This window comes from Dendronephthya gigantea, unplaced genomic scaffold, assembly GCF_004324835.1.
Source record: "Dendronephthya gigantea isolate DGI-Jeju-01 unplaced genomic scaffold, DenGig_1.0 000081F, whole genome shotgun sequence".
Taxonomy (NCBI): domain Eukaryota; kingdom Metazoa; phylum Cnidaria; class Anthozoa; order Malacalcyonacea; family Nephtheidae; genus Dendronephthya; species Dendronephthya gigantea.
In genome coordinates, this window is record NW_021163091.1 from 692479 (window position 1) to 718578 (window position 26100).

The following is a 26100-nucleotide window of genomic DNA, read 5'->3' on the forward strand; positions in this document are numbered from 1 at the left end:
TTTCATGCGAAATGAAAGTATGAATTTGCTGGATAATTTCGTGAAAATATGAGAATTTCTAAAACAAATTGACCATCCGCACGTGTCGTTCTAGTGAACTATGGTTCCTGGGACAACGTTACAAGCTGTTCCAATTGACAGCGAAACGCTGGACGCCAGAACCGATGTAATTTGCATTGTTCAGGATGAAACAAACTTTGATACCGGGCCTGGGAAATACCATGTAAATCTACCTCGTTCAACATCTATCCTTGACCTCTACCAGAGAACAGGGCAAGAATTCGGCTACGAACAAGATACCTTTCTTCTTGTATGGAAAAATAGCAAAGCCGGACAAGATAGCAAAGAAATGGTTTTAGAAACTGGTATCGAGACTATGACATTGGAAGACGTCTGTCAGCCACCAGATAAGAAAAAACAGCGATTTTTTTTAAGGCAAAAAGGCGATACTAATCCGATACGTATTAAGAAGGGCACACAGGTTTGTTAAAATATGAGGTTTCCAGCACACACTTTATATTTGTACAACTCTTTTTTTATCTACCTATTTTAGATCATTCAATCTGTATCGTCACCCCCCATTCAATAAGAGGCCCATTATTGGATTTCACTTGGATACCAATACAAAGTTTCCCCATAGGATATGATTAGAAACCTTCTAGGATACATTTTCTGTGTATTTTTCAACTTTATGCCATTAAACCTTCTGTAAGGGGGCAGAGATATAAAGTTTATGTATGGTTAATTTGATTTTGGTTTTCTGGTGTGAAATGTTCATATCCAATTTCTCCATAATTTTTATGTTTAGGAAGTGAGTGCAAGTGAAAATGATGCTTTGTCTGATGGTAGTGTTAGCAACTTGTTTGATTCGTCATCAGCAGCAAGTGGAACATCAAGTACAACACCTTATTATGGACCATATAACAGTACTAGCAGTGTCTACACAGATCTTGCTAAGTCTGATACAGGTATATATTCAACAATTTATAGGATCTTGTGCATAGAGGTGCAAGTTTAAATAGTTTCTTGAAAGTTACTTTGTGCTTAACAAACAGATTACATTAATACATTTAGCCATTGTCTGTTCAGTACTAGATACAGAGATGCATTTAATCTACTTCTTTCATATAATAAAGTAAAAATAAAAATTTAAAAAACTTAAATAAGAACTGCTGTTATCCCAGGTGCATGGCTAGTTATTTTACCCTTTGATTTAAATAAATATTTTGTAAACTGCCAATATTCTTCTTTTTTTTTTTAGGTTATGTTGGTCTTGTGAATCAAGCAATGACATGTTATCTAAACAGTCTACTACAAACTTTGTTCATGACACCAGAGTTTAGGAATGCAATATACAAGTGAGTTGAATTTCTCCAAAGAAACTGTATACTTTCATCATTTCAATCCTAAATTTTTATTCAACTGAGGAATCTTGTATATAAATGAGATAACTTGTATAGTATATTAATGCTCTGTCAAAACGAAATTTTTATATAATTTGAATTATTCCAATTCAAATTCACAGACAAGGTTGTACTGTTATGCTGAATGTTTCATAGAAAAGACATTTCTCATTCAGTGTAGTTGTTGCCTTTTTTGTGCATGATGAGTTAAGTTGTTCACTGACTATCCCTACTAACATATTGTATATGTATTTATAGACATATCTGCTAAATTATATATTCCCAGAGGTTGCTCTCCTCCCTGTCAGACACCAGAACTAAAAAGTGTAATATTCCTTGAAGAAAATGAAATATTTGCAACCTAAGCTAAAAAAAGTGTGTAAAATACCACATTGTTCTCTTTGAATCTCAATATGCAAAAATGAAGATGTTCAGCAAAGTAATACAGTACATCAGGGTTTTGACCAGTTCAATACATATCCTTGAATATTAGTTTCATCATCAAGCTGATTAATCGTTTTAAGAAAAACACAGCGGGGAAGTCGTTCAAAGACAAAATATTTTTGAAAATTTCTGGTGGATTTAGTATTGGATCTGCTTATGATCAAAGTTTAGTTTCTATTGTGAATATACTTCTAATGTATGTTTAGATGGCAGTTTAAAGGCTCAAAGGAAGAGGCAAGCAAAAGTATTCCTTATCAGCTACAGAGGTTGTTTGTGCAACTTCAGGTACTGTAAATTTCGGTTTTTTTATCTCATTGAATAAAAAACAATACCTAAGTATAGTTGCAGGCAGATATGGATGACAATGTCTCAACTTTATAAAAAAAAAGTAGACAGCATATTGCAATGTAACTGATCATTTTTTGCATTTTTTTAATAAACCAAAAGGGTACTCAAAAGTAGGTATTGTACACTCAACATGCAGATGAGCAGGTTAACTGGGTTTAAAAACCAGAGCTAAGCATAGTTTTTATATAATTTTATTTGACAATCAAATTTGCATTTTATCTGATAACAACCAAACCCCAATTATCTATATTCCTTAGGCACGTTGGAGTAGCAGGCTATCTCCCCCATGTGACCTTCAGCCAATCAAATCAATAGTTATATATTAATTAAATGAAACAAAGTCAAATTGTTTTCAACACTGGGGAAATGTAGTTTAAACAGGGCCAAGTATGCTTGTTTATTAAGCACCTAGCTAGTCAGCTTGATCAATTGTTCTTTATAAAATAAAGGAACAAGAAAAGATACTTAACAAGTGCTTGCTCGGAGGAAGGTCGGAATGTAATTCGTATTTGTATTTGAAATTCCATCGTTTGGCATTTTATCAAGCAGGGGCCGGTTGTATGAAAACCGGATAGCGCTATCCACCGGATAGTGGTTTTTTCAATCGCTTCAAAATCGCCCGTTATTTGCTACAACTTTGATTAAATCTTAGTATTCCTAAATCGAAGATCCTCTTTAATAATTGTTGCTTCCAAGCTGAAATTTTATCGCTTCTCGAGCATTTTTAGAACGGTTGAAAAAATCACTATCCGGTGGATAGCGATATCCGGCTTTGATACAACCGGCCCCAGTGCTGTAGTGCTTCCACTTTCCTCACGGCTCCTCCCCTCTTTAAGGTCTGGCTACATCCCAGCTTGAGGGTGGGAATTATAAGATGAAATAGGCCTATAATATTATTTATTCCATATACTCATATATAGATATCTGTATCAAGTCATTCACTTAATTGAAGCTGTTGTTTTGTTTATTCTGTTTAGTTTAGCGGAAAGAGAGCGGTAGAAACGACGGATGTTACTAAGAGTTTTGGCTGGGACAGTAGTGATGGTATGTATCTTGTTCAAGGTACCCTTTCCGGGTACCTGGAGATTAAACTGTTTTTGATAACGACGAGGGAGTAGCCTGTGCACAGACCTATATCCGGAACCTGTGCACAGGCTAACGAGGGAGCGCGCTATGTCGGATATGCAACTTTATAAATAAAAGCAATGTTGTTCTTGTTTAAAGCAGTCAAAGGAAAGAAAAAAGGACAAAATGCTTATTACGTTTCCACTCAGGGAAATCATCCTGAGGACGTGATTGAAAAGGGAACTTTTGACTGTGCGTGTTTATTTAAACTAGCCTTAGTTTTCGTCCAGAACTAACAAACAAAAACACGGAAAATCATTTCCTGAGTGTAAATTGAGCCTGCAATACCAGAGATCGTAACACGTTAGTACTCGCTTTAGTATAATCTCGGTGTTGTTCACTGTTTCATGTAAGTTTATCCTCAAACAATGCTCGAGTTAGAAATCGGTATTTCGTTACAATGCACAACTTGTTACATTGCTAACGGGTTACAGTAGGTTCACTGATAGATGAAATAAACTGGTGAGTGGTTACATGCATCTTAAAAAGAGCCTGCATGGTTCACGTAGAAAAGCTTTGTTGCTTTGTCATTGCTAAATCACCCTGATAAATTTCTCATCATCTTGATAAATTTAACTAACTATTCGTGTGAAAATTGTATTTTTAATGTCAATGTAGCATGGCATCAACATGACGTGCAAGAGTTGTGTCGAGTAATGTTTGATGCTCTGGAGACTGTCTTTAAGAACACAGATCAGGTAATATAATGCAAATCTTGAAAAGAAGTAAATTCACACGTATACATATTATAGTATTAATATGTATATATAATAACTATTGAGAAATTTCTCACTGATGAAAACAGAAGATTTCTATATATTACGATCGCTCAATGTTCCTATATGTTACGATCAACTATTACACGTACACAAAAATCAACTGTATGTGTTATCCGTGTAGTTTGTCCATCATCATCAAGCTACAAACGTAAAAATAGGCAATTACATATATCTTGTTTTCGACGCTGAGAAAGATGAAGAAATAAAAACCAAACAAAACCACATTAAGCTTGCGTCTAAATTAGTATAAACTGGGGCAATAGTAAACGATTATATATCTGTCTTGAAAACTTCTTAAATGCACAGTTAGGCGAACAATATTAATATTAATAAAGAACAAGAAAAAAGTTAACAAAATAACCCATGTTTAATAGGGTGATAGATATTTAAATATTTGTATATATATTGACATGAACAACCTTTATGATAACGAGATTGTCTGTTCTCATCTCAATTTTTTTTTGCATCTTTTTTTTAACAAGGCTGAACTAATCAATCATCTTTATCAAGGAAAATTGAAGGATTATGTCAAGTGTCTTGAGGTTTGTAAAATTTCTAACTCTGCCTGTATGTTTGGCATTACCAATCAACTCTAATAATAATACACCAGGGGCCGGTTGTATGAAAGCTAGATAGCGCTATCGAACGTATAGTGATTTTTTCAACCGTTCTAAAAATGCTCGAAAAGCGATGAGAATTTTCGCTTTGAAACCAACAATCATTAAAGAGGATCCTTGATTTAGGAATGCTAAGATTAAATCAAAGTTACATTCAGCAAAAAACAGGCGATTTTTAAGTGATTGAAAAAACTATTATTCAATCCGATAGTTGGAATCAAGTATACTTAATTAAGCAATTGCGTTACACTGTGGAACAGGAAATTTAGGCGAATTGTTGTGCTTACTTTCCTATTTTTCGCTGAAATAATTTGAAACCATCGCTGATGTTTCACGAAAAAGTTTTCACGTTAATTCACCGTTCTTATAGCGATAGTTCATTTCCATAACTACACTTGACGTTTAGTGCGAATGTGAAAGTGCTCGAATGGACACATATTTGGATATACCACTTGTGATCAGACCATTTGGTGTGAATACTTCACATGGAAGTGTGGTAAGATGCTTGCATAGTCCTAAACGGCATTCAAATATATTGAATATGGATAAAATGCTGGAGAAAAGGGTGTCCCAAAATAATGTTTTGCCCAATGATTTACCAATTTTAAAAATTTAATTATAAAAATTTCACCAACTTTTTCGATTTTACACTGCACGATTTACAACATTTTTCAGCTATGGTTGAAACTTGAATGAAAATTGAAATTCACGCATTATACTGCTCTCAATACTCTGCTTCTCGTGTCTCTCATAACCCATCTATAACCACCCTTGATTGTCGCATTACAGATATGTTATGCAAAATTTGGATAAGTAGAAATTTTAGTTTTCATTGGGTCGTTTTTGCTTTCTGGCAGTGAGAACTGCCCAAACAATAATAGATCACACTGTCTTCTCTATAAATAACCGAATTTAATTTTCTACTTTCGTCCGTCTTCGTCGAAACTCGTTTACGTTGAGTCTTTTCTTGAACACGTAGCTACCTTGGGCGAAATCGGCTAAATCTACCCTCAAGATATGCATGCAATCAATGCCCAGGAACGCCACGTGGAACCTGTTATTGAACTTCTCTTGTACCATGTTTTTATTGAAGGACTTTTTGTTATAACTAGATTCAAAACTTTATAAACATATAGCTACTACTACATAATCTACTATTCATTTTTTATAGGAAGAGGCGTTGGATGCCTTTGTTAATCCCGAGACATTAGAAGAAAATAATCAGGTGGGCAATTTTAATTAGCGAAATAATAGCTTCAAAATGACGTTCGTCTATTCTAAAAAGTTTTCAAGATTTTATGTCATAATATCATCTAGCATTGTCAGCAATGTGCTTTTTCCCGTAAATAGTTTACATTTTTTTAACTCTGTTTTAGTACAAATGTGACAAATGCGACAAGCTTTGTAACGCACATAAGGTATGTGGAAAATTTGTTCCAAACTGAATATTCAACATGTATTCTGTATTACTGAACCTGGAGAGAAGAGATATATAAGGAAAACAGTTCAGACGTGCAGCTAGCATTCACTATTGCTATAATTAACTGGAAGTTTTATTTTATATTATTTCATTCATGCTCTAGGGTTTAAAGTTCTGCAGTTTTCCTTACCTACTATCCTTTCAACTCAAACGTTTTGCATTCGACTACAACCTCCTTCATCGAATTAAACTCAACGACAGGTATAGTGTCAGAATAACAAAGTACATAAATTTGTACATACTTTCATTTCAGCGGAAAAACACAAAACTCTCTTTTAGACTAAAATCTCGTACATTCAAAATTTAGTTGCAAACATTTTTTCTCAATATACATATGTTATTTACCAGATTGGTGGTCCGTATAGGGAAATATTTCCCAAGGTCTCAAAAACAGCCCGAGGCCGAAGGCCGAGCGACGTTTTTGAGACCGAGGGAAATATTTGTACTTATTTACCGTAGTTATTTACCGTGAAGCGAACTTATTGTACTTATTTACCGTTAAACTTATTTTACTTATTTACCGTCAAGCGAACGAACAACACGTCAGAATTCTGTATTCTAAAAATTATCTGCATTCTATATTTATCAAATTTTGACATATGTTTAAAAATTGGGCGAGTCATATAGGCATACATACAGTATATGAAGCAAAAAACCATCACATAATGTATAGGAACCGCCGTAAGCAAGACTCATATCTTCTCTGCATGATGCATTTTTCAGGTCCATTCTATTTCACTTTACCCAATACCCATACATGTCACCCCAGGTCACATGCACATGCCCGCGGTCCTCATATTCTGCCTGTACTGTATATATTTTAGAATGACATTTCCAAAACATCTAAATCTCAACAAATACGTACCCCCCGAAGATGATGTAAGTTGTTTTTTTGATGATGTGTAGATATGCATGTAGCTATGTATGATTTAGTCCCTATGAATGTGCCAGTTAGGGCAAGATTTTTCATAAAAAGATAAAGATCATGATACATCAGAAATTATTGGGAAGTTGGACTCAAGGGACCGGAGGGTTTTTAGTTACACTTCAGCTAGTGCATCTTTATAGTAGTTTATATCGTTTCGTTAGCATGAAAATGACTTTTAGCCGAATCGAGTATGCGTATATACTGTATAATTATAGTGAAAATCAGTGGTCTTTCATTTTTTTTTTTCAGTCAAAAAATTATTTTTTTAAATCCCAACGGCCCTAGAGCAGCAGTGGATCCGTTAAAGCTACCTATATATCACAGAAAACGTTATTTCGACCGCCGATAAAGTCTGTAGTTGCTTATGTCAATAGAATAGGGATACAATCTCCTCTTTCTAGCTAAATCCCGAGTTATTAAAAATCAGTCTTTGAAATATTATTCTTGAAATTTTCATTTTCAAATTTCGAAATCAGACATGCGCTTAGCGTCAAAAACGGTAAAAAAATGGCGGTAAAGGGGAATTTTATTTAAACGGCGTGCTGTATTTACATACACGTCCCAACAGAAAGATTCCACACGCACATACTGTGTTTAGGTCTGCTATTGATAAAAAGTAGATGTATCTTTAATATTCACTCCTTCAATTACTTTAAATCAGCTGCTGCTGTTAATTTTAGCTTGATGAATTAACATTGACAGTATTGTATTGCCAGGCAGGTTTTTGCTGTCGAATAAGTTTTAGTCGTTTGGTTAAAGCATTTCTATCATCGATTGATATGTGGTTCATCGTTCGCATCTATACACGACTAAATATAATCATGTATTTTCTAGGACAATGATGAAAGTTTGTCTCAAAAAAGTGACTCACCAAGCAGTATTGAAACCGAGACAGACAGTGGCGTTAGTCTGACGTCATCAGAAAATGACGCAGTCACTGAAGAAGACCTCAATGATATGTCGATGGATGTCGGTGAACGATCTACGGCTGCCTGTGCTGGCTTCGATGACACTCAAGAAAGCGAGAGCATGCAAGATCTGAAAGGACCTGAGGTAATTCGCCTCCAAACTCGATAAACTGCGCTGGTTTTTATACGGACATCAGACAAAGTGGGCCTATTGTAAATGCGAAGCTTTTTCATTCATTTAATGTTTGTGAAATCTTAAATTTTAGGGACCTTATATGTATGAGCTATTCTCTATTATGATTCATTCTGGTAGCGCTATCGGTGGTCATTATTATGCTTACATCAAGTAAGTTTCAAACAATTACTATAAAAACATGTACTATACTATTGTAACGAGATACCCGATTCCACTATTACCTCTTGCTTTGCTTGCCTTTTTAACTTAAAAATGCATGTGCGTGATAAGCAAGTCTCGACATACATTTTATACATTTTTATACCTTATATGCATTTAGGTGTATATGATCTAGATTTGATCATACCACTCTGTTGAAGTTTCTTTATTGTATTGTTTTTTCGTTAATCAGGTCGTTCAAAGACAACCAGTGGTACAGTTTTAATGACCAAGCAGTCTCAAAGGTATAGTAGCATCATGCGTTATTCCATTTTTTCTACATTTTCGTACTTTTCATCTGGTTATAATCCTAAAAAAATAGCGCTTCAAAAATAGATAACTTGTTATAGTTACTGAGGAAAAAAATCCACTGATTTTAATTGGCAGAAAATAATTTCTCCAAGTGAAGTTTTAATAAATTCACCATTAAATTAAGGCTTTTTTTAAAAAGCGATTTTATCAGTTATCTGAACTTTTCTCGTTTTTTTTTAAGATCACAAACAGTGATATCAAACGTACATTTGGGGGATCCGACAATTCAAGCAGAGGCTATTATTCCTCTCATTATTCAAGGTATAATCGATATAGATACATATTCCTCCTGACCTTTTATCTGGAAGTTGAATGAAACATAATCTTTGTTTCTAAGCTTATTAATTTGAGGTGCGAAAGCGACGAATGTCTATTAAAGTATAAATTTACAATAAAAATAGGCCGCATCTGCACTTCACAACAAACCGGCTATTTTTGATGTTACTGAAGGATACATTCTACTAAACTAGTGGTCGTAGTGCCAAAGTTACAATTTAACGATCTTCATTTATATGACCTAATATGCATGGTATATTGTTTCTGTATTTTCTAGTTCAGCGAACGCGTATATGTTAATGTATCGTCAAATACACACAGACAATTGTGTATTTACGAGCGAGGATGATCTTCCACAGCACGTTAAAGTGCTTGTTAAACGATTGCAAGAAGATGAATTCAAAGAGAAAGAAGAACGGAATTATAAGAAAAGTATTTGCAAGGTCAGCACAATGTGTGGCTATACTGTAGTATACAAAAAATTTCTGTTGAAACATCTTATTATATATAAAGTGGGACAGATCTTGTTAAAAAGCTTCTGTCGATTTTATGAACTACAACTTGCGAAGTTTCTTGAAATAATCTCATTAATTTTTAGATCAAGATATTCTGTTATCATCCTGTTAAGCAGGAGATGTTGGATAAGAAACTTGAGATTCATAAAGATAAAACATTACGAGAGGCTACGGAGATGGCTAGAGAGGTAAGACAATCTCCATCATTTAATGACATTGCATGCTGTGTGATTGTATTGTATTTAAAGTGAGATACTCTCCTCGCATTAACTACTTGATTATTTATATAATCCGAATGAAAAATTTTGTATTTATATTCAATGACACGTCGTGGGTCTAAAGTAACAGCAATGTCAATACCGTTCATTCCTTCTTCTCTGCCTCCTCTCTTCATGTTGACACTTGTTGTTAGTGGATGAAGTCCATAAGCACTTAACTTAAACGTGTTTTTTTAGTTATTTGATCTGGAAAACGATGTGTCGTTAAACAATTGCCGTATAGTGAAATATGATGAATATAATGAAAATATGGAGTTATCTTACGAAGGGAAAGAGGTCTGTTACATCTAAGGTCGTATAAAGAAAAGATAGGCTAGATATAGATCAGTAATGATTGAAAGAGTTGACCATACCTTGTGACGTTTTCTTGTGCAATGAAGGCATACAGTTCTTTGCCGATTCGATTACACGATGTATGGATGCATGCTGTCACTCTACTTCCATGCAAGGCTTTTTATCTTAGATTGTATCAAAATTAACATTTCCTCATGGTGACATCTGGATAACAATCACGACAATTAAGAAGATCGGTTTTCTTGTCTGCATTTTCTTATCACAATTGCGATAGAAAGCCAAGCATCGCGTTTTCTTACCATACAAGTCTATATACTATATCTCCTTACAGTACTTTTTTCTGTATATTTATTTCAGGATACGGACATGCTCACCATACTTGACGGTGTTAAAACATCCTATTTATTTGATCTCATGTTGGAAATAAAAAAGGATGAAGATGAATTTCCAGTCTATAAACCCGGAGGTACGGGGATTAGTAGGAGATGCTTATCAGGCACTATTCAGGGATAAAGTTGTATATTTTATGTAAAATGAACTGAGCTTGAGAGAAATGAAATTTCATGGGCTTATATTAAATATGTCAAGGCAATTTTTAGCGATTTGACTGCCCAAACTGATTTGGTCACTGCAATATCGGATTCGCGTCTTCTGGCCCTAATGAAGAGTCGTACTATATTTTCCTTTAAAGACAAAATCCCATATTGCAGATGCATTTGGCTTTAAATACTTTTTTTCTTCCTGTGAATTTTTAATATCCTGTCGAAACCTGTTTGTTTTTTCTTCAGCAATTACGGTGAAAGTTCAAGAAGTTGATGTTAAAAAAGATTTTGTTTCTTCTGCCTTCTCCATCCGCATCCAATTCACTGACAGTTTAAAATGTCTTCAGGATACTATAAGACAGGTTGGTTAGATGTTTAGCTTAAAAAAGGAATAAGTTATACACTAGTAAAAGATTAAAATAAAAACCCTAAAGATTCTGCCTCATTAAAGGACTAAATTCTCGCTCTGTTATAACATTCTTGTGCGGTACACGGAAAAAAATACTTATACGTTGTTCCTGGTTGTTAAAAACAGGACTGAACATGCAATGTTGTGCAGCACCCCAGGAACATGGTTGTTATCAAAGTTCCAGCATAAGGTGCATTACAACATTGTATGTTCAGTCCTGTTAATTGTCGTCAACCGCGGGTACATCATTATCAATTTTATAGCATGTACACGCCTAAAAACGATCAGGTTGATGCAATATTGATACGAACTGGATGGAACAATGTTGTGCTGCCCACAATGTTCAGAGTTGTTATCAACATTCAACAATATTGTTACACCCGATTCAGTTTCAACAATATTAAACAATTATTGAATGAGGTTGAGCAGGATATGAGGAATTATTAAGGCCGAGGTTTGTGTTATCTGCCGAAGCCGAAGGCTGAGGCGGATAACACAAACCGAGGCCTTGATAATTCCTCATATCCTGCGAGAACCGAATTCAATAATTGTTTTATTATTTATTTGCAAAAATTGAACCTTTCCTTTGATGAAGCCATTCGTATTTTCCCGCTTTTAGGTTTTGGCACAAGCCGCATAAATTAGCGTGACGTCATACCGTGCAATAATTTTTTTCATATCTGACGAAGTGACGTCAAACGTGCAATAATTTTTTTCATATCCGACGAAGTGACGTCACTGTCCAAATTTGGGCAGCTGCCGAGCGGATATGACGATTTCGCCAACAGCTGCTGGCCAATCAAAACTCTTGACTCATTTTCAATAAATAATAATGTTCGTCAGATATGAAAAAAATTATTGCACGGTATGACGTCACGCTAATTTATGCGGCTTGTGCCAAAACCTAAAAGCGGGAAAATACGAATGGCTAAATCAAAGGAAAGGTAAATTTTTGCAAATAAATAATAAAACAATTATTGAATTCGGTTCTCGCAGGATATGAGGAATTATCAAGGCCTCGGTTTGTGTTATCCGCCTCAGCCTTCGGCTTCGGCAGATAACACAAACCTCGGCCTTAATAATTCCTCATATCCTGCTCAACCTCATTCAATAATTGTTTAATGTTGTTGACAAGTGTGAACAATAATGGCAGCACAACATTGTTGCATGCTGATAAACCGCAGGCTCAGAGTTTTTAGCCGTGTAGTTAAATATGTAGTTAAATTTGTAGAAATTGGATACGCAATGTAAGCACATTATTATGGTTTGGGAGAGATATTCGTCGGAGTTTTGTGAAATTAAGCCATCTGAAAACAGATCTTTACGAGATGAAAACTTCTTTAAGAAAAATAAGGTATGTATATAAGTATATATGTTTTAAAAGCTTGCTATACATTCGCTACAGTAGACACGTTAGTCTTAAGATGTGGTTGGTTCTGTTCTTGGTGTTTTTATTTACTGCGCTTATATAAAGCAGGATTAGGTCACTCGAGTTCTTTGTAATTTCGTTTCAAGAGTTTTTCAATGTTGAACGTCGTAGTTCTTTTTATAAGTATTTCTATAACGGTCTAACGAACTATCCAGGTTTCGTACAACCATGCCGCCCCTGAACTGCTACATGCAGTATGTTAGGAGATCCCGTAACCGAGGAGAAATCGCTATGCATGCACTATATCCAATAGATCACGACAAAAAAGGTGCCGGATGTTTTACAAAAAGCCAATTGATGTTCTTTGGAGGTCAAGCAATTGAATAGAGTTTCATGTCTTTGTTTTTCTTCTGGCCTTTCTTCAGTCGTGAAAGCTGACATACCAGCTGCATGTTATCTCGTTATATACGGTCACTAAAAGTTTCTATGTATGTTGGAAACTTCAGTGCTTTTTTGTACAGATCTATTAGTGTTATCAATAATTGTGAAAACTGGGGGTGGGACATGTTTATAACTCACGTCTTAGTTGAAATCATGCCTTTCAATCATTGCAAAACAGACGGGGTTATTCGTATTCACTGAACTATTGTTCACTGTATTATAATACACTAAAATCGTTGCTTTGGTTTAGTACTCCGTTTATTTCAGGTATCTGCGGTATGGCGGTTGAGGCATGAACCTTTTCATGTCTTTATTTATAAATATTTCATTCTCGGTGTATTTTCATGCAGAGAAAACAGTCATACTATAGTAAACGGAGGCCTACAGTATTTCTGCTGAAATTTTTTTTCTTAACCTCGCTTTCTGTCTTGAACTCAACTGCAATTTTGTCTTACTATAGATTTTTGTGCAATGCACGGATGAGGATCCTGGCGAAACCCTGGACAGTGAACTTCTAAATGTTCTGGACAAGTATTCAAATTCCATCACGTTGCAAGTTAATCTCCCAGACGATGTATACACAACTGAGAAACATGTTTGTAAGTGCGTTATTACAGTATTTTACTCCATGACTTACATAACACCGGTGATCATTGTAATGAATCTACAGCATCTAAAACCTGGAACCCCGCCCCCCCCCTCCCTAGTTTGTAATGAATCTCCTTGAGAATTCAAATTTTTCGTTCTTCACATAGTCAATATGACCATTCATAAAAATATCACACTCTGCGAATTTAAAGAGAAAGTGAACAGCAAGATGAATAGTTCTCCGGAAATGTTCAAGGTTAGATCCTGTTTTTTTTTTAAATAAATTGACGCGCGCATGCAGCGTCCTCGAGTTTGGAGCGTTGTAGCTACTTGTAAATCGTCGGATTTTAGGACTTCGCGACGCTAAGTTGCACGCCAAGTAGCACAATTTTCCCGCCATCTTTCTACACGAGGATTTTTAGTGGTGACATACATTGGTATCACATATAATTTTTGCAGGTATATCGCATTCGAACTCCTCCTGGTACTTTAGTTTTTTTTCAACAGGCGACTCTAAAAAAACAGCAACATGTCATGAAAAGCAGGACTTGTGTCATCAGCTAAGATTATATTTTGCTTAAAATTTTCGGCAGAAATAGAATTAAATTAAATTAATCTTTCCGCATAGTCTTTGTAGTGTAAATCGTTTTACCTCACATTGTATCAGAGGGGTCTTAATTTTCTTGTATATTCATCACTCCAAAATTCTTTGTCAAAGATCATTGAAATTACAGTACTTTTAAAGTAAAATCTCCATAGAGACATCAAAATCTCTTCCAATTAAAACCCACATCTCTTTTATACTCAAATTCTTAGTCGTGTTCATCGTGACATAATAATGCTCTCCCTTCTCAGGTGTTTCGTATCTACTCAAACAGTCAAGAGATCGAAATGGACCGTTTAACAGAAACATTCAATACAGTCCCGGATAAGAGCAAGGTAAAATTTTTTCTTGGTTATGCCTACTTTATTTGTAGAATTCCGATCCAGTTGAAAGAAATCTAAACAATATAGATAACGAAGGCTATGTAAGTTATAAACTCATCTATATACTTTTCTAATCGACAGGCCTTTAACGCCGAACGATGTCATGTTAAAGACGCAGTAGCGATAGCTAATATAATAGAATATAGTAAAAGAAAATGCTTCATTATCTATTGTTTTAGAGAGGTGCGAATGCACGAGAATAACTCGCATGGGTGAAGTGAAGCCATTTCAGTCGATTATTTATATCAGTTTATGCGTTTTCGGTTATTAATTTCATTAGTAAAACGCTAAAAACAAATATGAAAAGGAAAATGTAATTAAAAATTATCTTACCCATACTAACAATTGAGAGCAAGAATCTTTGCATGTATATTACTTTTGCCAAGTCGAGAAAGTTTGATCGATTGAAAAATTGTACGAAATTCCCACTGGGTACGAGGTTGAGAAATTCCAAGCAAAATACCAAATCACGAAGCCAATCACAATTAAAGAAAATCAGGCGGAAAATTTTATTCCGCTTTTTGGAACCCACCTTAACCAAATAGTCTACCTTTGCTATTTTTCTGGCAGAAATTTGGAGAAAAAAAAACTAAAACCTTTGCTGAATGCATGTAAATAAATGACTTACTGTTAAATATGCTATAGCTCATAAATCCGCCTTATTGTCGCAAAGTTTAAAAGGAATGAGAAACATCGAACCATGCAAAGTGATTTGTCGTCTCTCAAAGACTATATTTGTACATACAATTTATGATTTTTGTTTCAGATTCTCATCAAACATGGTCGAGCTTTAAAAACTGGGGAATTTAGGTCAAAAATTTTCTTATTGCGAATTAATGAAGATCAGGTTAGACTAATATTTTGATGCTATTTCTATCACCACGCATAGATATTTTGGCGTGAAAAAAGAGATTCGTCCATACTTGCCTAATTACTAGACATTTTGGACCCTTAATAATTCTTGTTCTTAGTGTCATAAAATATCAAACATGTTTGTAAGTTGGATTTCAGGACACGAAAACGTCATAGCATGCATGTGACAATCTGTCTCTCGTGCAGCTAGCTACCTTTTATTCATACATTTGACAAATTATGCGAACATTTTTAACGAACTGCTAACGTTTTCTTAGCATTTCGAACATTCTTTGCAAATTAACATCCTTCAAAATGATAATTACATTGCAAGTTGCAAGGAAAATTGCATAGCATAACATGCAGCGCCTTAAAGTTGAATCTCTACACAGTCAAATTGAATGTATTTATGTACTGCGTTTTAGCATACGGAATTTCTTCTGGAAACAATTTTATCGAAAACCATGAAGATTTTGGATATGAAGGCAAATATTCACGAAGAAATAAAGCAAAATTGTAAACGAGATATTCCAGTTGAAAGGTGAGCCGAAGAGCCTCATAAATACACCGGCAAATAATGATTTAACATTGTCCATTATAAACCTGGACTACTGCGTTTGTGTAGAGGTAGTTTTTGGGTAAACAATATTATTCTGGTGTTTATTAGAATGAGGCTACGTAGAAAAGCCTGGAAATCACCAGGTCGTATTTATCATAACGACCAGAAATTGGATGACATCATGATTTGTTCTGGAACCGCAGAGACCTTTGTCGAAGAATTACCAGGTAGGCTACGCCGAATGTTATTCTTGATATCTGTTTCAGAAACATGCACGTTTATATCGATTTTTGTCGTGGGTTCACTTTGCACCTTGAATGTTTTATGTTATAGGACCCGACTTCGTAGAAAACGAAAGTCAGATGTCTGTGTACGTAAAGAGGTGGCGACCTTCTAAATATACGTTTGAAGAAATGCTGGAGATAATTTTAGATAGCGAAGCCACTGTTTCGGATCTTAAAGCGAAGGTAAGTGGCAGAAATACAGGTGCAACGACACATCTTCGTTTTGTTATAAAAGCACACCCACCATAGTCTTGTCTGTCGTCAAGTGTAATGGTGTTAAAAGAATGTTTAGAAAATGCAAAATCATACAATAGTGTACAGTCACGTATACCCAGCCGCTTTATTTAATCGCTTTATTGGAAGACATACGTATAACGTTGCATTCAGCTACTTTATATAGATCAACAGAAATTTTTTTTTTCTCTTTTAGATATCTTGCCTCAGTAACATTGCTGCTGACGACGTAGAAGTTGCTAAGGTATATACTATGGCACAAAGGACCTACTTTGACAGAGGTGTACCGTGAAACGCTAATGTTTGAGTGTAACGAAAAGCTTAGCCAGTGCGCGTTAGGGAGTCATGCAGAACTGCATGCATTACGTTTCATTTTGTACAACGTATAAACAATATTGCACACGGATTAAATGCGTTCAATGGAAGTGACTATAGCTCCGTTCACACTGCACTCGATTTATTGGCATGGTTGGGCTAAAATGGGTACCCGATTTTCATCTGTGCTAGGCCTTTGTTTTGGTAGCCTGTTTTGGTAACTAATATAATTAGGTATGGTTAGCAATTTTAGCCGTGCCGTGCCAATAAATTGAGTATAGTGTAAACGGGGCTTAAGTTATCGAAACAGCATTGTGAAGTGAAACAAGATTGCTAACGCAAAGAGACGTAATAATATTTGACGATATAGTCCATCAAATATCACGGGGTACACAGAGTAAAATAATTTGGGCGAAGAATATCTTTCTTTTATTACGTCAAGCAGACTATTATCATATCGTGGATGTGGATGTATTCTAATACCCGGGCATTTTTATATTTTCAGGGACGCGGTTCCTTTCCGTTCGAAATTTCCGCTCTAGATATTCACGACGATTATGAATGGAACCCTAAAGGCGAAACATTACGACACTTTCCGATCATGGTTAACGACGATGGAGCGTTGTTTTACTTCAGGTAAGACAAATTATCATCATTTTTTTCTCGGAAATTTCACCGTTATTTCCTGATCTGTTTTTTTCCAAAAAATCTATTCCCTCTATCGGTAAGAGTTTTTATTTTTCTCCGCTGATTTGTAAGATGAAGTAATATGAAGCGACGCTGACGTATCCTACTTCTAATATCCAACGTACAACTAAATCTGTCCAAAGATCGCTGTAGCACTTGCTGGGCATGCACTGAAGGGATGGATCGAGGGTGGTTTCATACGGGGGGGGGGGAATGTGGACCAGTTGACAGACATGGGTTGGGGTACAAGCATTAGATGTTAGGGATATTAGTATGGTATTGCTAAGGTGTTACCTAGGTTGCTAGAGCCTCGTAAACGGTGAAACCTCCAAATTCCCACATTCAAAAGTGTAATTATCAAACCCCCAGTAAATCACCCAGGATGCACTTTATTTAAAATCGCATAATTTCTTGCCGGGCTGCCTAAAAAAAGGAAATACACAATAACTCCATCCTTCATTATCGCCAGGTAGTTTTAGCGCTGTATCTATCTTCTATGACGTTAGCCATATGAAGCGTTTCACACACGCAGTTCACCCTTGCTAAGCAATGGTAGTTAGCCAGACGGTAATTAGCTACCGTGTATGCGTCTGTTGTTAGTGAAGCTGGGCAAGAAGTATTTTTACCAAAGAGTATAATATGTGTACAGAGCAGACATACACAGAGGCATGATGGCAATAGACCACTTGCATTATGACGTCACACGCATGAGTGCCCGTGATGCATGACGGGAGGGGGCTGTAACTTGCTTTCAAACGAAATGGATGCCGTGTGTTGCAACTGTGCGTGTGACGTCATAATGCAAGTGGTCTATTTTGCAACGTAGAATTGTCAAAATAAAAATGTCGCTGCCTATACAAACACTTTGAACAACATAATCTAAAATAGTATCTGGCGAGATTCATTTCACAATGTTGTTGTTAATATGCTGTAAAAAGACACGGTTAAACGGCATCTTGTTATGTTCGTTCAAAAAAGAAAATATGAATTAACAATCGTTCCAACCTTACGCCTGTCATCCCGCATAGTTCGACCGAAGCGTTTCAAATTCTACCCACTTTCGGGGAACTCCAAGTCAAATAGGACTTGTTGAATTCTCATTTTAGCAATGGTCTTATTTCTCGGGCCCAGTCTCTTAAGAGTTGGTACGAGACTCAGGAAAAACAATTCATCTTCGTCGTCGCACTCGATCCGTTTTCGTTTTCCGTTACTTTCCGACGACAGTGGTGGCGTCGTTGTTGTAGGCTTTACGGACTCCAAGGGTATGAGATTAAACACGGTGTCACTAGGCGAGTCGTTTGGTGTGTTGTAGTACATTGTGATGGTTTTCGGACAGTTTGCTTGGGGGGTTTGTGTGCTAGACACGAGATTGCTATGATTGTTAACAGGCGGAGAAGTAGCTCGAATCGATTGATATTCAGGTGTCGTTACGTGTGGTGTCGGCAAAGGGTCGGGTCGAAGATTGTCCTTTACATGAGGTGTTTGGCTTCTGGTCGTCGTTGGTTTTAAACTTTCCATTACATGACGACTTGTCGCTTGCTCTGGTTTTAAGCTATCTCGTGCGCGACTGGCTATATTTGAGCTAGGTACTTCTATCAGATCGCCTGAATTGTTCTCTTCTCGCATTATTTCACCATAACTGCTGTGGTACGCATCCTCTCCGTCTGTTGAATAAACGTTATTTCACGCAATGTCATAGAAAGGCGATTTGAAATGAGAAACGCTGTGAAAATATCACTCACTTAAAAGGGCCAGTGTGCGCAGAAATATTATGGTTTCGCTGGGTGATTTGGTAGGCCCCTTTGCACAATGAAGGACTATATAGCTCGATTCAACCACCCTAACTTGGGGGAAGGGAGCCAAATATTTGTCCCACAAAATTATTTTCACCTCTCATTTGGTTTCCCATATAATGTCGTCTAGCTACTTGTATTTATCACGGAAATTTATAAGGGTTATTTTCCAAAACCATATCAACCAAAAACCGGGCTAGATTTGGGGTTTTGTCCAAATAAAACCAAAAGCACAGTATGCGTTTGCAATTTTAACATTAAAAAATGCTGTCTTTTACAATGCATCTGATCATTTGTGTTACCACTCGAAGAACAATAGTGAAGTGATCAATATTTACCTGTCATGTAATCACTATAAAAATCATCTTTAGCTTCATTGACTGCATATTTCACAGACGTCTCCTTGTGGTCGATGTGACTCGCAAGCCAGTCTAAGTTTACAAACGCCAAAGGTAGGGGCGGCACTTTGGCTCCTGGCGGCGTATTTCGTTTTTTCTTTAAATACCTGGTATAAGAACTACGCATTGTTTTATACTTTTTATCCGCATCTGCTGGGGTGATACCATACTTCGCTGCTATGGCCGACCAGGCATTGTTCTTGGCGTTCTTGTCTGGATAGTCTTTGTCGTACTTGTCGTAAATGCAAGGGTACTGTCGTATGTCTTCCATTAGTCGTTCACGAGAGAACTCCTCGACGTAGTTTTCGTGTTGCATTTCCATAAGTTTAATTAAGTTCTGAAAAAACACAACATTGTTCAAGGTCTAATCCCAAACACCTCTACTAGATAATAAATTGCGTTTCAGAGGCTTCCATTGCAATTTATTAACTCTGTTTCATCGAGTCAAACTTTGCAATCATTTTAAAAACTTTTTTTTAAGAATAATTCAAACGTTTTGAGCCCTTTTACGAGTCGATCCATCTACCGATCACTGTGGATTCCCGGTTATAAACTTAGTCTACCGCAGTTATAACAAGCGAGAATTAGTATACAAACATTTACTCTACTGTACAGGTTAAAAGTGCAGACATTTTCGTAAACTTATCAAGATTGGAACTGAAAGGCAGAAAGGTTGTAAGTGTTAAACAAGAGTTGCCGATGGCTTACATCTCCATCCGTCCAAAACACTAATAAAACTTTCATCAGTTTAAACAATATAACATAGAGTTTGAACAAACTTACTGTCACTGTCTTGGACCTTGGTATATTGTATTTGTCTCATGCGTATAAGTAAAACAACTGGTCAAACTCCCAAACTGAGAATTCAATGGAAGACACTAACCTGTCTGGTGAAAAAATAAGACGCTCGTCAAAATTTGTATTAATTATTTCAACAATTTTCGTCTTATATTGCCAAGTCCTAAGCAAGAATATACAAGATCCCAGTGTTGTGTGAGGCGCTTGTGTCTTCTCAGCAACGTGGCAACACAATGCAACACATTTGCAGGTGGCGTGTCATGTTATATTGTTAGACAATGAGTATTGAATTACAGGTCATATAGATAGACGTCCCAATATAGTACTCGAATTATAATAAAACCACTGGCCAAGGTTGAAAAAGGATTACAACTTAATTACTGGTTAAATCTAAAGCTTAATTTTGAAACGTGTATCCTGAATGTTAATTTAGTGCTTTTCTATGAGGGAAATCCTAACCGTTAATTTTCCCTAATGTCCGTTTTTGTTTTCTAAGAAGTTACTTTTGATAGGCCATAATAGTTAGGGGGTTATTTAATACGTTAGTTAGGGGTTAGGGTATTTTACACACCATTTTACACACAACTTATGGACAAACCTATATTTCTTCTGCCTATACTGTAAATTCTTGGTAAATTTGAATAAAATCAAAAATACGTAATAAGTGACTTATTACATGATAACTAATGAGTTCTGTCTACAATACTGTCAATAGTGACAAAACATGTATATTTTTAAGGCATGTGATGTGTATATGTGCATGCATTGAAACTTATGCATGGCATATAAGATGCTACATTTGACAACATTGTAATGATTTAACTGCATGACAAGGAAAGTCTATCGTCCTTTATATTATCGATATGTACGTCGACAGAATTTCTGATCTTTTAAATACTGATTTCCTTGTTTCCGGTTCTGCAACTTGTCAAATTCATTACTGTAATTTGTACCTGGGCTAGGCTTGTCTTATTCGCATGAGCGCGATACTGCAATATTTACCGATAAAAGGGGTAGAAATATACAACAGATTACAGTAAATCTAACTTTTCTAATGTTTTTAACATGTATTTGACAACAACGCGCGAGTTTATTGAAAAACATCAAAATATTCTGAAACGCTACAATGACTGCATATGTAGTAAATTGCATTTTAACACGGATAACGAGTAAACTAAAAACGCTACAAAATGCAAGCCTTCCTAATTAACGGCGTAAGCTGTATAAAGACACTTCCTTGACCTTATTCTCGGAACAACATTTTATACTAACCACTTTTAAGTTTTAATACAAGCTCAGGCTGCTCAGCTGTGTGTTTAAACACGCCACAATGCCACAATGACAATATAAAAGTAATAAGTATATGTGAGTTGCGAAGTGAAATATAGAAATCAAACAACGTATGTTGATATGATGATGTTCCAGTCTTTATTAAATATATCGTCAAAGAAACATCGCTGCTCATTGTCAAGGACAAGCAGCATTTTACATGTGACCACAAGTTCTAATCTGAACTGTACGAAACATTTTCCCTTGAATATAAGCTGTGTACAGTGTTATTACAAACTGTACAAACTCGTTATCGCCATAAGACTATGATGTATACTTATAGCAACGCCAACGGTGCTAAATCTCATACAGACTACAGTACAATACAAATTTTTAATACAACCAAAATTGGACGGGATCTTATTCGTAGTTGTTCACGTCGTATTTATAGATCCGGGTTATTCGAACAATCAAATGTAAAGCCGATTTTTCAAAAGTTTTCGCAGGCGATTGGCTTTGCCAGCCTGTTGTGTTGTGTGTGTCGAATAATAACAATAGGTATTAAATAACAGTCAAGGTTAGGTTGCGAATTAGAATTATAAAATCGAACAATCAACAAACTCACTAGCCTGTATAACTATAAATATTCCAGCCAATTGTTAAATAAAATTTTGTCAATACTTACAGTCTACAGAGTTAGGTTTAAGCTGCCAACTCAGCTCAGCTACGTTCTTTCAAAACGAAGAGTATTGTGTTGCTGTGTGTATTTTGCGAGTTGAACAGTATTTTATTACCATATTTTCATTATTAGCATGCAAATTATGTTGCGTGTCTTTCATAAGTTATAACAATATAACATGCTAAATTACTTTGTAGCTTACCGATTTTCAATTGCAGCCAAACGTTTGTGAGCTTTGTCTTCTAAACGAGATATAACCGAAACCAGTAACCTCTAAAGCGGTATTTTGTCTTATAAAAGCGAAGAAAACAGGCATAAATACGTATCAGCGATATTTGATATTGTTTATGTTCAATATGGGTTATATGTGTAACCGGAAGTGAGAGTTTATGTTGGGTCTCAGTTGTATCCATATGCATGTCCACCTACATTTACGTCCTGTCCTTTATAGCAATATGTCTTGTCGTTGCAAGGATGTTTTCACAATTCATATTGAGGGTTATTATTTTACAAGTCATGACATGAAACATTTAATAATGGAATTTTTTCTTATACATTCCTGAGTAATGCCATGGAGTTTTCAGTTATGATTATATCATGTCAAAGGCGAAAACAGCACCCGACTTTATAAAACGGCGAAACTGTCAATTTCAGTTTCGTTTAGTGATAAAGCATATTATGTCATGACACCTTTTTCATTTAATGTCTTTTTGTAGCATTAAATAAAAATTTCAATTTTACTGGAATTTTCCATTGCACGGTCTAGCCGTGTTTTTTCTATTACAGTTAGCTACAATCGCATTGATTAATCTAAATAATATGGCCGGTGGGATTATCATCTATAGACAAACATTTTACTTCATATTCAACAACATATATATTTTGGTGTTTTTTGTCTGATTTATAAAATGCTACCGAAATTCATTCGCATCCGTTACCTTACCACCCCCTATAGGATTCGACACTACGATTATAACAGATTTAATAGGTGAGGAAGAAAATAATCGGATCGTTTTTTGCTCGTATTAAAGTTGTTCTACTTTTATTCAGAGACAAAACTGAGCCCTTGATGGAACTGTCTGAAGAGAAGCGAAATGAAATCAAAAAGGCGGAAAATGCAAGGTTTGTATTATAGCGGCGTAGGAACCAGGGGCACGTACCCCCCCAAAAAAAAAATTTTAAACGGACCAAAAGTGCCCTTTTTGTGACGAAAAATGCCTTTTTGGAGAAACTAATGCAGCTGTAAAAATACTATTTTAAAATCGAAGGCGCCCTTTTTGTTTTCTACGTATACACTTGCCCACATACACTTGCCCACATCATTTTATAAAGCATAAATATACACCGCACTCTGGGCCGCCCTGAGAGGAGGGCAAAGGGAGCAATTTGCCTCGGGGCCCCAGGGTTACAAGGGCCCCCAAAACGCTAACGCGTAACTTGTAAAAAGGCTACGAATAGCCCAATAGGTCTATTCAATTCCTAGAAACTGATGACCAATCTCTCCTATCCCCTGTCAGACATGTAACCTCGGATTGTTAACGCAGGATTTGTCAATGGTCCAATTTTTAGCGAAAAACCACTTTTATTTTACGAATAGCCACTGTTATATTTTGTAGGTCTGCAAGCAACGTAAGCAAAACGTCGTACAAACCTAAGGAAAGAGCGCTAAAAATTTACACAGATAGATAAATTTCACAAGACGAAAACGGAATTACGGATAGACCAAAATATTGGCCTAGTCTCGTGGTGTATATATAGTCAAAAATAGTTACATATACGAACACGTTATCTCGATTTTAATTTCACAAAGGCAACACTTATACATGCATGCAGAATTTTCTGAACGTGGCCAGACTCCCACCAAGTGGACTTTCTGGCTATCAGCAATCTTGTTATAGTTCAGTAGACCATAAGTCATAGAAGCTACGGAAGTCTCAGAAGTATATAAGTATACCGTTGACTTAATATTAGGGGGTGATTCTATGGACACGTTACTCTATGTTAAGACAAGTAAATTCGCTTTATATTTCTTGCGTTTTCGGTTAGTAATAGTAAAACTCACAGACTGTGAATGTACATAAAGGTCCATTAAAACGAGTTGTTTATTCTCCAGCTTCTATGATTTATATGGACTGGCTATATATATGACTTATTGCATCCATAAAAACGCACAATTGTGTAAAGCAGTCTTCGTACACTATATACGCTCATTTCAAGTTGATCATATATAAAATTATATATATTTCACAATCCCGAAATAAACTGTTAACAACTTGTAACAGGCAAGTAAAATCAAAGAAGTTACAAGGTTGACGACACATGCATGCATGGTTGTAAGAATATTGTTATATTAATAGCAAGTCCAGTAACTCAACTATTACAACGAGTAGTTTTATTTATGTTTGCAGCGTGGGATAAGTGGTCCGATAACCTGTTTTTTTATAATTATCACAAGGTATTTTATATTCAACAATGCTAATTTAGGTTTATTGTTGTTATACAGTATTGGGGAAACGAGGAAACCGAACATCGATTTTGCAAGAGGAAAGTCATATATGGACGTTTCACTGGACCCCCCCCCCCTCTTTGAAGGTTTAGCACTACTCTGCTACACTACTATTTTCGTTCTGTATATAGAGATTACCTTATGGTTGGCGAGTACGTACGACTTTTATGCACGAGTTGTGAAGGATCGCAAAACGAACGAGTGAGCGTAGCGAACGAGTGAATTCGCGATCCTTCACAACGAGTTCATAATAAAAATCGTACAAAGGAGCCAAGCATGAAATAATTTGTTTATTAAATGTGTATAGAAATCAATTTGACAACGACACGCTTTTAATATACAAAAACAGCGAGCAACAAAAATCGAAATTTAATGCATCAAAACATATTTATTATCGTTCAGTTTCTTTGTAATTTTGTTCAATAGAAGTTATAGATATTCTTTCCGAAAGATTTTAGAATGTGACGCCATCTTTGAAAGAAAATGTAAACAAATTGCCGCCAAAATGACATACGACAATTTTTCACGTGTGAAGAATATCGTACGTCCAATCAAAAGCCGTGTATGGCAGTTTTTGACACGTGAAAAACGTCGTACGTCCAGTAAAATTGCATGAGATTAATTTACACAGTGAAATACGATTTTTATTTCATCATTCTGCTGTGCATAAATCTCTATACACATATAATAATTATATTTATTTTTCCCTTGGATCTTGTTTTCATCTCGGGGAACGGCAAATTGCTCTTTTCAAGGCTCCCCCATTGAATGGCTACTCCTCCTCATCTATTAGAAGAAAAATGCAGCAGAAGAAAAGAAGGCGTTTTTCAGTCACTGCAACACCAATTCGGCGCAAGCAATTTAATTGCTACATGGCAGCCTAGAATGAAGGATGGGTTGCGTAGTTTTTCAGTTGAGTGAAACTGAAAGTGCAGACTATTCCTATTTAGTATACACCCGACTATTGTCTATTACAAATCCTACATTCTGATTGGCTACTCAACCATCGTCTATTCGTGATAGTGCACGTTTGGGAAAAATTCGCTCGCGCGACCGTATAAAATTGCATTAATTAAATTATTTTTCGGTGTAATTTTGCGGTGTATCGATTATTTTCTCGAAATTAAATCTAGGTACAGGGTGTATACTAAAACAATTAGACAACTCGCCTTCGTTGCCTATGAGCGGATAGTCAACTCAGGCTTCGCCTTCGTTGACTATTCGCTCATAGACAACTCGGACTCGTTGTCTAATTGTTAAATATGTATAAGTAACCCTGCTATACGTTT

At 35.9% G+C, this 26100-nt stretch overlaps 2 protein-coding genes across 5 annotated transcripts; one reads left to right on the forward strand and one right to left on the reverse strand.

Moving 5' to 3' along the window:
• On the forward strand, positions 1 to 24680 carry LOC114532803 (ubiquitin carboxyl-terminal hydrolase 47-like). Its single transcript, XM_028554397.1, has 33 exons — positions 1 to 481; positions 809 to 968; positions 1262 to 1358; positions 2054 to 2132; positions 3173 to 3239; positions 3939 to 4018; positions 4582 to 4641; positions 5123 to 5212; positions 5888 to 5941; positions 6093 to 6134; positions 6300 to 6397; positions 7021 to 7075; positions 7959 to 8177; positions 8299 to 8378; positions 8620 to 8671; positions 8920 to 8999; positions 9292 to 9457; positions 9613 to 9717; positions 9985 to 10083; positions 10459 to 10567; positions 10890 to 11005; positions 12284 to 12406; positions 13323 to 13461; positions 13618 to 13706; positions 14306 to 14389; positions 15204 to 15284; positions 15715 to 15830; positions 15957 to 16075; positions 16182 to 16315; positions 16563 to 16610; positions 17187 to 17317; positions 23356 to 23427; positions 23922 to 24680. The coding sequence occupies exons 1-33, from the start codon at positions 101 to 103 to the stop codon at positions 23992 to 23994; spliced, it is 3498 nt and encodes a 1165-aa protein (XP_028410198.1). The 5' UTR covers positions 1 to 100; the 3' UTR covers positions 23995 to 24680.
• On the reverse strand, positions 17691 to 22715 carry LOC114532804. Of its 4 annotated transcripts, none has more exons than XM_028554402.1 (5): positions 22508 to 22715; positions 22312 to 22383; positions 20443 to 20446; positions 19500 to 19896; positions 17691 to 19032 (listed from the first exon to the last, which is right to left on the reverse strand). In XM_028554402.1, exons 4-5 carry the CDS (start codon positions 19879 to 19881, stop codon positions 18419 to 18421), a joined length of 996 nt encoding a protein of 331 aa, XP_028410203.1. In that variant the 5' UTR covers positions 19882 to 19896; positions 20443 to 20446; positions 22312 to 22383; positions 22508 to 22715; the 3' UTR covers positions 17691 to 18418. The 4 variants fall into 4 exon arrangements, with proteins under 4 accessions (XP_028410203.1, XP_028410199.1, XP_028410202.1 ...); XM_028554398.1 differs by having other exon boundaries at positions 19500 to 20216; positions 20343 to 20446; XM_028554401.1 differs by lacking the exon at positions 20443 to 20446.
• Positions 24681 to 26100: the final 1420 nt, after the last annotated feature.